General features: G+C 40.5%; 1 protein-coding gene across 2 annotated transcripts in view; it reads right to left on the bottom strand.

Moving 5' to 3' along the window:
* STAC (SH3 and cysteine rich domain) overlaps nt 1-15,726 on the bottom strand; it is a 63,043-nt gene extending 47,317 nt beyond the window's left edge. Inside the window, exon 1 of one of the 2 annotated variants that reach the window (XM_010227465.2) lies at nt 15,454-15,726. In XM_010227465.2, the coding sequence (XP_010225767.1) occupies nt 15,454-15,570 (117 nt within the window). In that variant the 5' untranslated portion in view covers nt 15,571-15,726. Of the gene's footprint in view, nt 1-13,313; nt 13,394-15,453 lie in introns of those variants that run through there. The other variant, XM_088521363.1, reaches the window with a different exon arrangement.
* Between the last annotated feature and the right edge of the window lie 1,169 nt (nt 15,727-16,895).

The raw sequence follows: 16,895 nt of genomic DNA, 5'->3' as shown, positions 1-16,895 counted from the left end.
TTCTCTTTTTTTCCCCCTGAAAACAAATGCATTGCATACATTTATTTATTTAGCTAAAATCCTCAAACTTTCTATCTAAAAGCAGTTTTTGCTGCTGTGTTTTTGAAAAGCCTTATTTTGGTGCATTTGTCTAATTTTCTCTTTTAAGCAAGCTAAATTAAAACCAGTTATTTAGGAAAAAAAAAAAAAGACCATTTATATTCCTGAGCAAACCAGTCTCCGCTAGAAATGGTGTAATTCATTTTAACTCTTCAAACTTTCTAACAGGTTTTATTCAAGTTTAGTTTGAGGAGAGTTTGTTTGTGGGAGAGTGCTCGTGTTTTATCATTGTATATGTACTGCTCAGCCAAGGTTTGTGTTAAGCCTGCTTGTGGCAGAGAGGAAAAATACTGAATCTTTCTCCAGTTTGCAGCACTCCAAGCTAAATACTCACAAGAATATCTCTCAGAAAAGCTTTACTGTAGCTTTCCCAATTTTATCATCCAAATCATGAAAAAATCAGATTAGTGGTCCCAAAGTAACATCTGCCAAGTTCACTCTGTTGGATTTGGTGATTGTCCATTCTTCCTCATTTGTAAACACGTGCATAAGTCAAAATACACTACAGCTAAACTCAGAAACATTTCAGCCACAACCAAAACTTGTTTTATAATTGGGTTGGAAAATATTTAATCTCCTGCCTCACCTAGTGAAAGGGGAGCTCCTGCTCCTGCTACAGGAAAAGTCTGTAAATCCCATATAATGCCCAATGGCTGTCCTAGCATGGGTGGCACAGGCTGCAGGACATCTTTTCTAATTCAGGATACAGAAGGTGCCTAGTGGAATAACCATCTGCAGACCTGTGTGGATCCTCTCTCCCTACCCTGCTAATCAAACCTTCTCTACTCTTGCCTCCAGCAACCAGCAGGAAAACTGGTGAAGGACATACGAGAAGGTTAGGAATAGCTCTTCCATTTTTTTACATTACCCTGTAACTTTGGGTTTTTAAATGGGTATGTGCTTACAACTTCTGGTTTGGTACTTCAGGCTTCATCTCAGGCATGTTGCTGCTAAGCAGTTGATCATCTCCATGCTTTGACCCCATGGAGATGAGGCACATGATGTGGATGTCTCTTGCATCTTGACGTACAAGGAATCTGGACTGCTATCTCCTAAGTCTCTTCTGGGAATCCTGTGTTTTGCTGCTCTCTTTGGATATCTCTTTTTTATTTTGGCTTCTGCATAACCAGTGATTTCCCTTTGCTAACTCTTGATTTAGTCATTTACTGAGCTTTGCTGCAGTGGAACAGGTACCACAAAGTTTGGAGACTAAAAGTCTAGGTTATGGAGTATTGTAAATCCAGGCAGCTCCGCTTTGTTGAATGAAGTTCTGTTGTTACACAGCTGCTGAGAGTGTTAAATAATAATAATAATAGGACCTAAGTTTAACTACTTTTCTCTCTCATGAATAATCTGCAGTGAAAGTGATTGCAAATATAAGATCAGTCATTCCTGATTGTATCTCATGCCTGTCTGTCTATGAAGCATGCATCCTTATTTTCCACTACTGTTCTTACGACAAATTAAAATTCAGTATGGCCCACTAAGACATTTGAAAAAAGACCTCCTCCTGCCACCTCTGGCAATAATTTCCACTAATTTCTTTAATTTATGATTTTTTTCCGCTCTTTTTTTTCTTTTAGTAGAGATGTTTTGTAATACTTTAAATGGTAGTATGTCTCTTGAAGCAAATATGGAAATACATCTGGAAGGGAGGCTGATAATAACCAAGGGCAAATTAACATCAGCACCAGATCCCACATACTGTATAATCACATTTGTATTGTCTTAAAACAAAAAGGAAGACCAAGATCCACTGGGAGCTGTTATAGTTAATATTCTGTCAGTGTTTCCACTCCTCTTTATGGGGTTCCAAACTTAGCCCGTTAAAATTGCTTCACAATGAAAACATAGATGAGTTCAACTCTACAACAAAGTTCTTGTCACTGGACCAAATCCTAAGGTCTTTGCTCGCTGCTAACTCCTGCTGACTTCAGTGAGAATAATTCCTGAGTAAAGGCTTGGGGTTTGGCTGGATTGCCGTTTTGTTTATTTTGAAATGAGACCTTTTTTCTTTCTTTTTTTTCTTTCTTTCTTTTTTTTTTTTTTTTACTGTTTTACAGTGTGTATTACAAACAGCCTTTTTGCAGCATGAAGAGACATCTGGACATAGTCTGCATGTTGTTACCTGACTGACTTTATTCATCCCTGCCCAATTCCCCCCTCTCCTTTTTTTTTTTTTTTTTTTTTTTTTAAGCCGTATCTGTCAATCTCTTGTTCTCCACAACCAAATATAGCGAGATCCAAGGGACACCTATTCCTCTGGCTTCTTCTGCCTCTCTCTAGTTGCTTGTTTTTAAATTACTCTTGGTGTGACTTCATTCTCCTCAGACTTCTCGCTTAGCTACTGTGTCTTAAGTCTGAGATAATCTTGCCTCATTACTGAACAGAAAAAACTTCTGAACATGGATCTGAACATCGCCTTCTTTTATCCCACAGATTCCTGCATGCTCATCTTTGCTCCCCATCTGAGTTCAGAGATTCAGATCCAAAATATCCAACTTGTTCCCATTTCAGACTTCCCTGTGAAGGTAGGTGCTTTACACCTTCAAAAATACTCATTAAGCATTCATCAGAGCACTTCCTATTTTTGTTATTCACAGTCCCATTCCCTTTTCTTCTTGTGCACACTGTTGCAATCTGGTGGCAATTTTTCTGCCTCCCATTTTATCACTCCTTAAGAACGACAGTGCCCAGGCCTGTAAATGCAGCTCCTTCCCCACGGCTCTGAGAGGCTCAGGGCACACGGCCAGTGCAAATGACCAGCACTGGCCACGTCCGCTCTGACACAACCAGCCCAGAGGGACTCAGGGATTCTGGCATGAAGCCACCTCACTGATGGGCTTCCCTGCCCCATGCAGGAAGCCACTGAGCTTCCTTCATCTCCTGTTCTGAACCCTACAGCAGTTCACAGATACATACATAACAAATGATTTCTCAATTAATGACACCCTGTTTTGTAACATCTTCCTTGTGCATCCAGTTATAGTACCTGCCACTGTGGAAGTGATCTATTTAATTTCCAGATTGAGTCCAGTTTTGGCATGCTTTTCTGGTTAAAGCTCTTCTCAAAGTGCAGCTGATGTCATGTGTTTATATTTATAATGCATCAACTCAAGTCTAATTTTCAAAAAGTACTTCTAAATAATTTGGAAGAAAATTATTCCTATAATACCACTTTGCCAGGAACCTGTTACTAGTTTAGAAAGTTTCCATCTCAGTCTGTCTTTTGTCTTACAGCATAGAGGTGCCCAGCAAAAACTACGTTTAGTGTCCTATAAAAGGATAAGCCAACTGCCCATGTGAAGAATCTGTTTAATTTGATAATATGATAATATAATCAGTCATATGACATACAGTTACTTCACAGTTTGTGAAGATGTTTAAAAGCACGGCTGTGGCTTCAAGAAGCTGGCAATGTAAATACATACAATTGGACACATTAATTAGCAAGAATTATTATGTAAGAGATTCGTCGTGCATTTTTGACCCCTTCTGCCTCATGCTAATCCATTTCCTTCGCATTTATTCTAAACCTCCAAGCTGCAAAACATCTTTAGCCAGCTATTGTTTCAAGATTAATCCTGCCAAACAAAAACATTTTATTTTTATCCTCAGCATCTGGATAACTTTCCTCCTCAAATTACCACTGTCAAGGGTTCAAAATTAAAATGATGGACTGCATTGCAAAAATATGTTTTTATATTGAGACAACTATACTATCTTGGTGTAAAAAGATACAATGTTGTATACAGACTACAGTAAACAGGAAGATAGAGAATTTAAGCAGTACTATGGATTTATTTTTTTCATATTAGAAGAGATTTTTAAGTCCCTCAGAGTCCTCTAAATTTAAATTGGGGGAAGCAGAGAGGAAAAGAAGAAGGAGATAGACAAGGACAGTCAGGTTAGGGCAGAGCATGCTGTAAGGATTATGAATATGAATTCTATGCAAAAATGTTATTTCTATGAAGCACCTCAGTCTAGTTTGCTGTCAGAATGCACGTTGTTTTTGGTAGCAGTGTCATGGCAGTGTGCCGGATTACAGCAGAAATCACAGCATGACCATTGCTGGGCTGAACAGCGAGTGAGGGTTGACTTCATATGAATTTTCTCTTATTGGTTTATTTATATATTTATTATTTATTTGCAGTGGTGGCTACAAGTACAACTGTGCTGGAGGGCTGATATCTCATAGGAAGTAAATTTTTCAGTGACCCAGGAGCTGCCGGTAAAAAACAAAACATGGTACCTCAATTGCTATTTTGGGAATACTGTATTTATTGCACTGTGCCCTTTACAGTGCCAGGAAAAAAAAAAAAAGTTAGTTTTTCTCATCATATTTAAAGACGGTCTGACTTTTTTTTTTGTCCCTATGGAGTGACTTCTTCTTCTGGACAACAGCTTGTCACAAATGAGTTCTCCTCTGAGGCAGATTATGTGGTTAAAAGTTTTGCTTTAAGTCTGACTTGTCTTTTCTTGAATCTTTGTGAATGGCTTTAAATTTATCTACATTTCAGTAGGGTCCAAGCAAATCTATTACACCTGCTCATGATAATTTCCCAAGAATGATTTGTCCACAGCAGACTACATAATACCGGACAACGCATATAGCTTAAAGCATTTCTTTGTAAAGAAAGTGATCAGGGCTTGAGTATCTGTCAACCTCTACTTCTCTAGACAAAAGCAAAAGCACAAAATTTGAAGCTTACATTCTTTCAAGACTACTTTACAGCAGTGCACAGAGTGTTTTAACCAGTCCCTCCCCCAATAGAAGGGCCACCGTGCACTCTCTCAGTAGGCAACTTCAAACTTGGTTGAGTTCTGCTCCTGGAAGTTTTGCACGCATATAATACAAAATTTGGCTCACTGTATCAGACATCCTGGTCCCTGATTACAGCATGCGGGTGAGAACAGCAGCAGAGAGGAGAAAAATAAACACTGGAAGGCAGAAAGCGAGTGAGTGAGCTTGCAAAAAAGTTATCTGTTCATCTATCTGGATCTTTTCGACGCTTACAGAAACTAAGTACATTTGTCATTGGGACTAACTACGGGAGATGGATCTAACTGCTGTGAACCTATCAAAGTCCTCTGTGCCCATACCTCATGGAGCTGGTGCATGATTCATCTTGCAGCTACAGTTTAATAGCAGCACTTCATGTTTTGCAGCCTGGATAGGCTCACATTTTTCTCTCTTTTTGTCATAGGTGCATAGCTTTCCATTATAGGGCTGTCTGGAAAACAGCAAGGCCACTTAGTGAAAATTTTCAAAATTTGAATGATTTTGTTCTGCATTGACATTAAAAAAAACCCAAAAAACAAAACAAAACGTAAGTGCAGCCTTTCAAAATGTCTTTGAGGGGCCTGTGGGCAGAAGAGGGGAAGCTCAGACAAACAAACCTGTCAGGGGAACAAATGACCTTGTGAAAGACACAGGTTCAAGTCCTGGGTCTGACAGATTCACAGTGGTGTTCACCCTACTTAAATTCGGGCTCTTAACTTAGCCACAGCTGCCTATCATAGTCAATGATAAAAGATTGCTTCTTAGAGAGACTAATTCAGTGCACATAAGGCAGGCTTTTACCTTTGATAAATCAGTCTCCATCTATGTCCATTTACGACACAGGTAGGCCAAACTATTACCTGAACTGCCTCAAGTAGACCTCCAATTGCAGGCCAGGATGCCTGATTTAACTTATGATGTACTTTTCTCCTCATTTGACTGGAAATTTAATCCAGAACCAGAGAAAGCTTCCTGAAAAAAGTTTACATGATTAGGAAAACAGCACTTCCACAAAAACATAGGTTTTGACAAAGGAAAAAAAATAGCACTTGACAAGCACAATGTTTGTGACCAAAAACCTTTGGCAAACCATTACAAGTCACTTTCCATTTCTTTATGAATATTTCCTTAATTAGATATTTTGAATTAAAAGTGTGTGTGAACGTAAGTGAGAAATGAGCTGTCTGTGCTTATAAATGAGATACCTAAATACACTAAAAGATGTTCTTATAATAAAAAAGTCTGTGCTGGGTCCTCAAGTTGACTTATACCAATGAGAACTTAACAAAAGGTGCATTTTAAAAATCATGGTCCTGAAATTCTCAACAACTGTATCCTTGATTTAACTAGACAGAAGTCGGTGGCAGCCAGCCAAGTTTACCTCATTGAATTTTGGCTAATAAATTCTGGTGACTTGTGAGGACAGAGGTTCCCAGTCCAAGGATATTTCTCATGCACGAAGACAGGGAGTCTGGAGGAGTTTTTTTTTTTTTTTTTTTTTTTTTTAAAAAAAAACCCTGGACACTGTTTTTGAGGATTGTTACACTTGCTTCGTAAACAATGTCAAATCAGTAATGACTAAGTGCATCTACATACCTGATGTCTGAGGAGATGACTTATGCAAACCATGTCAGATTTCTGATTCTCTGTCAAGACAAGCTAGTTCCCCACACTGAGCATGAGTAAATTTTGTAAAAGCTGAATAGACTTAACTGCTGGAGTAATGCAGATGCAAGTCTGGCTCTAAAAGTCTATTTAACAGCATTTGCTATAACAACCTGTCAGGCTGATCTTGCTCTCTCACCTGAGCTATGCCTACATAGCCTACATTTCTTTATCTTGCGCTGAAGAATGAGCTAGTAAAAAAATAACTAATGCTGAATTTAATAGCCTTGTGAATACTGGTTTATAGTATTTTGCTTCTTTCTGAATTAAACCTAATAATCAGTTACAGTAGGTCAGCTGTATTTTGCTTTCTAAATTAGAACTGCAGATTCCTAAAATGATCTTTATTAATAAAGCAATGCATGTGTGGCATTTTAATAAAGCTTTTAAATGGCACACATTAAAAGAGCATTTTCTGTTTCAAGGAAAGGAAATCTTTCAAGCTGTCACTATCACTCATCTAAAAGACTCTATCTCCAATTCCATATAGGACTTTCAGCCTCCTGCAGCTGGGAAACACCTCTCCCTTGCAATTATTAATGCTATGGCGTTTTAAGCAGTGTGACCACTTCAGCTCTTTAATTGTGACACTTCAGTTGGATAATGCTTAGCAGTTATCAGTTCAAAACAGATCAACTAAGATCACTCATGACCAGGAAGACTTCAGTGAGTGCCTAACACATACCTGCAATAATAGACATAAGAGACTTTTTATTTTTAAGTACAAAAATCTGCAAGTTACATGTCATAAGAAATGTCATAAGATAGAATAAATGTTTTTTTACATTCATCGCAGGTATGTTATAGAAGATTTCTGAGTTAAATTCCCCGTGAAGGATCGTATACTGCATCAATTTTTCTCCTGAATTAAGGGAGTTTCCCCAAGAAGACAAGTATGTCAAAGAAAAATCAATGTAAACTTATTTTGGTCATTAATTGATTTGTGATTTTCATTTTCAATGATTGTCACATTTGCCAATGAACCTACAAAATCTGCTTATGCTTCAGTTAGAATGCAGACATTCATGTGCCTGGAAAAGACAAAGTTCATCTAATGTAAAATGCTCATTTGCCTTTGCAGCTGGAGGTTGTGAAGCACTGAATACAGAAGTCAAAAACATTCAGCTCAAGCATCTCCATCTGAAAGACAGACAGGAAAGACATGCTCTGTCTGATAGACATGAGGACAAACTCATCAAATAGGAGTACATGGAATCTTTTACCTTCCATGAGCGAGTATACTGCAAGGGCTTTGGTAGACAAAAATAAAAATGCTGGTCTGGAAAGGGCAGATCTTGGAGGACTTTCTTGGATCAGGTGATTACGAGTTAACTTTCATCTGAATCGATTTAAGTGTAAGGAAGAAAATGAACCTCTAACCAAAGTTTTGGATTTCAAGAGGATAGCCTTTGATGTTCTACATTTACTTGAAGAAATTCCAAGCCGTCAGCACTCTCAGTTCCCCGGGTGTATATTTTAAGCCACATCTCACTTAAGAGTGTGACACAGAGATGCTTGAGCTGGTGCTTGACTGAACTAACATGTGCACCAAGAGCAGCATGAAGATATTAACTCTGGTCTAGAAAGCAGGAGAGCTGTGTAAGCAAGTCACTGCATCTCAGCTAACGAGTGCTGGCCCTCAGCAAGTACCGAGTACTGATGACCTACACAGCCATCAGTCATGGATCAGGCTTGGCCTTTACTACCCTTGAGCTATCAGATCTAGGCATGCTTCACTGATGAAGACAACTGAGCAGAAACTGTCAGGTGCTTGGATGCACTTGGATGTGTAGGAGGCATAGAGTTTCTTCAAAGCAAGTATGTTAATCTACCTGGAAACCAAAATAAAAATAAATAAAAAAGATTTTGTTTAAATACATGCTCCTGGCATGCTGCATGAATAGTTATCTAAAAAAAAGGATATTGGAAATAAGCAGAGAGTCCACAAAAATGGTTAGGGAGGGGAGGAAGAGAAAGAAAAACAGACAGAAAAAAATACCTAAGCTGGTATGCAAAGAAAACTGTACTTTTCAGGTTGAGTTGCTTAGGTGAGAGTACTTGCAAAAGTACTTAGGAAATATCAAAGGGTTGATACAGGTTAGGAATAGGAAAAAGGAATATAGACTGTTGTACTCTAGGGATGTGATAATGGCTGGCTCAGAACCTAACAAATATCTCAATTCCCTCAAAGAGCAATGAACAAATAATAGGAAAAAGTAGGAAGGAAGATGCAGAAATGGAAGATATGATGTTAAAAAAGCAGTTCAGTGATCTGCTGAGGTGAAAGGGAGAAAAGAAACCAGATAATCTCCATTGCAAAATCTTACTTTGCAAGTCTGAGACCAAGTTTTCCTAATAAATTTATCATCAAGTGTAAAAAATGACACACAGAAAAATAAACATCTGTTTCAAGACGGAAAGGTGATCCTATAAAGTACAAGGTTGTAGATAGGACCTCAATAGTGCTTGAAGGAAATGGAAACTGAAAAAAAAAAAAAGGAAAAAAGGGAGGAAAAAAAAAGGAAAAAAAAAAAGAAAGAAAGAGGGGGGGATACAATATAACCAGAGTTTACTTTTCCTAAGGGTAAATAATTCAGGATCACCTATCTTGGAAAAGATGAATAAACTTCTAGACAAAGACAATATCTTAGGTCAAAGGTAGCTTCTGTCTATTTGAATTTTATTAAAATTGTTGAGTATTATAGCAAATGAGAATACATTACCTACAATTGAGAAGACGGGGATCAGCAGAGAAGTTAGAAGTTGAAACAGATAGTGAGTTCAATGGAAGATGGTTGCTGTTGAAATGAGAAATATTAAGTTGAAGAAAGCTTTTTGGCTGCATTCTCCAAAGAACAACACCGGTCCAGCCCTAGGGTAGATCTCTTTTTCTGCATTTTTATTACTGAGTTTTGTGCAAAGATTAGGAATGCCAGAAGGCCACTTTCTTCAGACACAAGAATGGAAGCACTATCAAAACTGTGGAGGACCAGTGTTTGAGGTTTGGAAATGTGGTGTGGCTTAGCTGTACAAAAGCAAGCTATTGTACATGAGATCCAATCAAGACTGCTCTGAATCAGAGTGGTCTCCTCTCTCTCATTTGCTGAAAGTGACAGAGGAGAAACAGCATGGTGGTGCCTGGTAGACCAGAAGGTGACTGGGAGATGCTAATAGAATGCAGTAATGACCTTAAAAAGCATTAGGAGCAGGATTTCTGGAAGAATACCAATGTATTAACACTATTGTACAAGACGTCATGTATAATATGGTATGCAATTTTGGTCATCCATTTTCAAGAAAGATTATCCAAAATTGACACAAGTGCACAGATCTATTATGAGAATGAAGAATAGAGAGTTAATCCTATGTCAGCCTGGTTTGTTTAGTCTAGGCTGAAAAGAGATAAAAATGACTACTAAACCAAGAGTATAAAAGAATTTTTAAGCTAAATTAACATTATAAAAACTATAATGTTGCATAATCTAGCCAGAAATAAAGTGAGAGTCAGTGGAGTTGGATTCGGTGTCCCTTAGCTGTTAGAGAATCTAGATGCTGGCAGAACCCTTCAGAAGTAACGGTAACAAGCCTTTTTTACTTTTTTTTTTGTTTGTCTTACGGTTCAACAGAATTACCTCAAGAAAAAGAGAAGGATTAGACTGTCTTCTCGCTATGATCCATTAGACTTGAGTCAAGTCATCTTAATTGTTGGAAGGCAACAGGCATGTTTTTCATTTTTGATAGCGAGGTAGAAAATGTGGTGAGAAGAAAATGAATTGATCACATTTCTGTTTTGCCTAGGAACTGTTGTGCCTGAGAACTGACTTGATATACTCATCACACAGAAAACGGTATTATCAGGATATGAGTAGGTAAGAGAGAAAAGTAAAAATAAACCTAAATACTGGACATACAAGTATGCTGAAGAAATTATTCATAACAATACAATATTATTTTCTTGCTTTTAATGACATCTATCTTTACATAATTTGCTCTAACACTGCATCGAAAAGTAGAACATAAAAATACTTTCCCCTTAGTCTTGCCTTCACAGCATATACTCACCATTTTATGCAGCGGCATGTAACTAAAGAGAGAGGGCTGGTGTTTTCTTCCCCTTTCACAGGATTTGTTAAAGCTGTTTTGATACTCCTTGAAGACAACTGCAGCAGTATTTTGCATACTGGATATTTATCAGTAGTGTGGAGGGTGAAACACTAACTGTATACCATACTCCCTGCCTTTTTTAAATATTCATTGACCAGTAACCATCTATGGAACCTCATAAAGTATTAACTCTTTAAGCAGGGCGGATCTCTGCTTAGCACAAATCCTGCATGATTTAAATGCCATAAAATCCTTCTAAAGCCCAAAGAGTTTCAAGCTTTTTATGATAGTTAAGTACGTAATATTAACACCTGGTTCTGAAACTTCACATCAACAATACTCCTCTGTTGGACCAACAGAACAGAAGAAAGTAAGTTCAGATTTCTTCACTGATTTGGGGATATGCATAAATACCTACATCTTGAACTTACATACTGAATCTTTCTTCTTGACTTACTATTGTTCAGCAACTTCATACTAAATGCCAGGTCAAACTAGTGCTCAAACAATTACGCTAAATTTTCTGAATAGCCAGAAATGATTTTAAAGAGAACTGGCTGTGTTTACCTGCACACTTGCCACTGGTTAGCCAGCATAGAGAAGTGTTAGGCTGAGACAGACTCATTTATTTCGTGATAGCCCAAGTGCCATATTTATTTAGAGGTCGAGTTTCTCATTTTCTAGCTATTCATTCCACCTAACTGACTGAAGAGTAAGCTATTTCTTGAGCCAACAAATTTCAGAAAAAACTTTAAACCTATCACACCCACATATATGTGACCACAATATATGACAATTATAACTGGACTTGTTAGAAAGTAAATGGGAATGGGCCATGTGGTGAAAGAACACTTGTCCTTTACAGGTGTCCACTGGTCTACAAATAAGTAACTTGTTCCTGACAGACTGCCTGCAATGGCACATAATTAATACCCCAGCGGCTCTTCTGTGCTGTATGAGAGACACCTGACAGGTGTTCAATATACTTGAAATGAAACAGTAAGGGCTTGAAGATCAGCAGTGCTGACCAAACTTGCTGACATTAACTGAAACATCACAGAAGCTCAGGCCCCTCTAAAACTTAAAAATAGGAACGGTATTTTCTACGGTGCTCACCTCTAGCACCTGCGAGTGCTCCCAGATATTATTCAAAGCACAGAAGTCATGACTTGACTCACTGTTAGTGAAATCAGCAGATGGTCTCTTTTCTCTACACATAGAAATGTCAGCTGAGTATAAGAAGGACAAAGCTTACATGGTTACAGGCCAGCTGCTGAATTGTAAAGAAATATTACCAAGTGTGGGAATCTTTTCTTTAAGCTCACCCATAGGCCCCCGGATTTTGTTTTTATTAAATTTCAAGGTATCTTCACACAGGAGGCATCAGGAATAAGATCTAACCACTGTTAGTAGATTTGCTATATTGCTAACTTAGTGATTATACAAGTAGGCAGCATATCTTTAATTGCTATCACCAGGAAGAAATCTCCCATTAGGATTCATTAACTAATGACTTCCTCCTGTGTTGAAGTCAATTCTTCCACAAATTGGCCATTTGTTTTCTTAGAAGACAGGCATGAAGGATCCAAAATGACAAATGCACGCACATAACAGAATTAGCAATTACATGTATTTATATGGTATCCTTCTAAATTTCTGTTTCTGGTATAACATAAGTATCCACTCAAGTAGTAGATAGGTGTCATGTAAATGCTTAGGGAGCCAATATATTACATTAAGTCATTAATTATAATTTTGCATCATTCCTAAATTTGTGCTGTGGAGTTCTAAGCCCAGCAGCAGTATATATACTGCTACAGGAAGATCCAGTTACAATATTTGCTGCGCTTTGGACATCTGTTTGAAATAATACACTAGGGGTGTTGCATAAAAAGTGAATGAGGACACACAATCCAAAAGACACATTCACATGATATGGCCACATATATACTACCCCATAAGCAATGTGCAGGCAGGTTCTAGAAACACATTTGTGCTTTCCTACTACGGTCCATGCAACGTGGCATATTAAAAGTGCATTTGAATTTCTTTATTTTAAGCAGTAATACTGGCATTGAGGTGAGGAAACGTGTGCGTAAGGATGTGGTCACTCAACGTTCAGCATCTGAGTTGGCTCACCTCTAAGCATGTTCCTGATCCATAGGAAGAGGTGATAGAAGACTTTGGTGTTAATTATGAGTGAGAGGCACTAGTGCGGAAGGGGTGTGTGACTAAAGCATGAGAGTCATGCTTTACACTCTTCCAAATTTCAGCTACTTTGAACTTCTGCCTCTCAAACTCACACTAGTCAGGAATTACAGTATGTCCTCTGTGCCATTTCCTGAGTGCAGATTAGACTGTGCTAGCTAGACACATTTCCTGGACTTTGGTACTGTAATATGCTTCAGTTGTCCATGATTAAACAGGACTGGAAGTAGACCCTTGCTACACAAGTTCTACATTAGTTCTTCAAAGTTTTATTTCTGCTGAAGCGCTTCCAGCACATTTTGATGGCTACTATCCATATTGTTTCTATTTCTAGATTTGGAGTCATAAAAGGGTTTTGCCACAGAAACAAGTCATAGTAACTAGATACTGCATAAACTCTTCTGCAATAACTGCAGCGGACACAGACTTGTTCCCCTATGCAATGGAGGGGTACCTGAAGAAAGCAGAGTCCTCTATGAATGGCAGGACAGCTCCCTCAGCAGGGACACCATGAGATAAAGGCTTGCGAGCAGGCCCTTGGCACAGAACAACTTATGCATGTGTCAAACCCTCTAGCTTCTGAAGCCCATCAATTCCCTTGGAAAAAAACCAGCACAAACAATAGGTTTATAAAATCACTGAGAATTCCTTCATCCTCATGTTTGGAAGAAAACAACAAAAAACAAATGTAATATCATTACCCTAGTGATCAGAAGCCTCTTTTGACACCATCTATTAAAAGAACAATACAGCATGCTTTCTGATCATATTTTCAGTCCTAAAATGTAAATACACAGATTATATATTTACTGAAAATATCTGCATGCAAATAATGGCATCGACTGATCTGCACAGACATTCAAAGCGGTCGCCTGTTCCCCTGCATCACTTCAAATGCTCGCAAGACTGGCAAAAATGATGATAACATTTGATTATAAACTAGTGAGTAATCCCTCTCTCTCTTTTTTTTTCCAGATGTGCCTAATTCCTATTTTCATCCTTGTGAGTGCCTCAAATGCAGAAGCAGCCAAAAGGCATCCTGCACGCTGCACTTCTCTTTCTCTTATTTTTGGAGTCCTGTTGGCCAGTGGACGCTGGGCAGAGTGCTCAGTGACCTGATGGGGAGCACCTCAAGGACGCAGTTGTCATCTGATGATGAAAATTGCACTTTGAGCACTGTAACCCTGTACCAGGGGCAAGGACTGCAGTAGATGGAGCATGCAGCCTGCACAGCCCTGGACATGGCACATGTAAGAAGGTGGCTTTGGCCGCACCGTGGAGGCACCACTCACTCCTGGGACCTCACCAGACTGATGGTCTTCTCACCAGCCAAATAACAAACCAGTAACTCCAGGGAAGTGCTCTCTTTTGGGTACTGGTGCAAACAGAGCAGAGGTTAAATAAATGACCCTTTTAAACTCATTATTTCCCATTATCAAGGAACAGTGCAGCAATGTCCCAGTAGTGCTCAGCACATGTGTGGTGAATAGCTGGTGATGTGAGACCTCTTTTCTTTAAGGGGGCTGTTTCACGCAGGGAATACCTTAGCTCTCTTCTTTGGAGTATAGCATCTAAAAAAAGATCCCGAACCTCACGTCAGAACTCTACCCACACAGACAGATTATTGCAATTCACTCCACGGAAACCTCATTATAGCTCAGAATAACACAGCTTCTTCCTACGTTAGGCTCAGGCAGCCGGTGCCTTTAAACTAGGGGCAACACGACCATCTCTGTCAAGCAGCTGCTCAGTTCACACGGTAGTTCCTAAGGCACTGCCCAGAGGCAAGCTCCTAGTGGCAAGGACCTCCCTATTTTCATGTTTGCACAGCACATAGCAGCGCTAGGAATATGGTCCACAGGATGGGTTGTCAAATGCTATCATGCTATGGATGTGTAAAAGTACATTACACAGGTAAGCTACAAAAAGCATTCACTCTGAAAGGTTACTTTTCTCCTTTTACCTCTCTCTCTTTTCCTAGTCACATGCTGGCTGACAGAAAAACTTTTCATATGCAACTCAATTAAAAATTTAGAGGCCATACCATGCCATTTGAGCGGGCTGTTGGCTTTCAGCAAGGTAAATTGAACCACATTTAATAATTAATAAGTAAGTAACAGGCTAGGGGTGGAGGGGTTAGAATATTCTTTCTTGAGTGGTGAACAAGATGCTTGTGCCAAAACTGTCACCAATATCTCATTTCAGCTGCTGGCTTGCTGAACAATAAAAGTTCACTGATGGGTCTGTGAGGAGGTGAGGCAGGTGAAATACCCCGATTTCCCCAAGGAAAACTCTCTGGGCTGATGACAGCTAAAAATATCAACTGAGATCAACCCCCTCCATGGTTCTCCATTTGCTCTCCCACCCCCCATAATAAGGAGGAGAAAATACAAGGAAAACCCCCCAAGCCCCAATATCTCAGCACCCCAAGCTTCCCAGGTCTCAGAAGTACGACTGTCACACTGGGGTCACTTATAGCTGCCTATTTCAGATCCTGCCACAGGACTCCCTGTAAAACCCAAAGCAGCACATCCCTTTTTAAAGCAAAGAAAGCACAGAGCGGGGAAGAAAAGGAAACCTTGCTCTCTGGATACCTTTGATTCCTGGCTGGTGGTTGATGCTGGGGAGGGGGGCTGCTCGGTGCTCTCTGCTTCATGCTCTTTCTCCACGCTGTCCACGTCGACTTCGGTTGCGCTGCTCGGAGGGATCATTTTACCTCTGAAATGCTGCTCCTACCAGGAAAAGAGCCACAGATCTTTCTCCCGCTGCTCGATTTAATGTCCGCTCTCTTCCCCGCTCTCCTAGAGCGAATGAACTCCGATCACGCTGTTTCACTACATTTGCCAGACTGGAATTCTCTGGATTTCCTTTTTCCCCCCCACCCCTTCTCCTCCTCCTCCTCCTCCTCCTCTTCCTCCTCCTCTCCTTCTCCTCTCCCTCCTCCCTCCCTCCTTTCCCTCCTCCCCTGTGCAATTCCCGCTGTGCGGGGAGCGCGTTGCTGCTGGCGCCGTCAGCGGGAGCGCAGAGTCGTGCCCGCAGCCCTGCGGTCAGGCGGCAGCAAACCCGAGCCTCTCGCACACACGGGGCACCGCAGGGAGGAGTTGCATGGCTAATGCCTTGAATAGCTTTGCAGGAGCATGTGCTGTCATAGTAGTGAAGGAAAGTCCTGCACGCAAGCACACACACGCATGCACGTGCAGAGGCACGCGGCGTGCACAGGGTCTGCAAGCGCTTTGCCTTCCACTTGGGCTGGGAGCATCGGAGTTGGGAGTGCAGCATTACAGTCTTGCAAGTGTCATGTTTCCCCCCAGGAACTCTAGATGGACAGGAGATAGAGGAGCATCTCTCACTTCATGTCCCCCCAAAAAGCTGTGAAACATCATAGCCAACGAGTGCTCCTAAAGCACAAACATCTTGCTGAGAGGTGGCAGGAAGCAGCAGCAGGAAAGCCACAGGCTCTTTCCTCCCCAGAGCACTCCCAGGCACGGGCAGGGGAGCCCCGCTCGCTTGACGCGAGCACACGACCAGGATCCCCTGGAGCTGCACGAATCCCGCACCTGCAGGTTGCCATAGTGATCACACTCCGTCAGGACCGCGCTCCATCAGGGAGCCCGAGTGGCCTGACGGCTCCCGGAGCGCCAGGACTACTGGCCTCGGCACCACTGGCTGAGTGGCAGAAGGTCACGGCGATTTCGTGGGATGACTTGTAGTTTGTTGATGATTTAAATCTGCAAAGGTGCTTGACACCTCTCCTGCCTGTTGACCAAAAGTGCATGGCATGAGTGGTTAAATGGATGTGCTCCTCACCAGATCTGCACACTGCACAGTGGGGGCCACACCACCCAGCTGGGGCAGATGCCTCTTTTGCTTTTTGTTTAAAGAAAAAAAAACATTGTGTTCCAATAAACTGCACTTATCTTCTGAAAAGTGCAGAGGAAAAAATGCTTGCCCACTGCTATGTATTTGGAAGTGATTTGCTGAGGTCTGAGCTAGAGAAAAGTTTTAGTAGTTCAGGAGAGGGTACGATGCTCTCTTC

The sequence above is a fragment of the Tinamus guttatus genome, unplaced genomic scaffold (genome assembly GCF_059628265.1).
Source record: "Tinamus guttatus ecotype Peru unplaced genomic scaffold, ASM5962826v1 Tinamus_guttatus_pri_ptg000119l, whole genome shotgun sequence".
NCBI classification, from domain to species: domain Eukaryota; kingdom Metazoa; phylum Chordata; class Aves; order Tinamiformes; family Tinamidae; genus Tinamus; species Tinamus guttatus.
The sequence above is the reverse complement of the archived record's forward strand: the minus strand, read 5'-3'. Positions and strand labels throughout refer to the sequence as shown.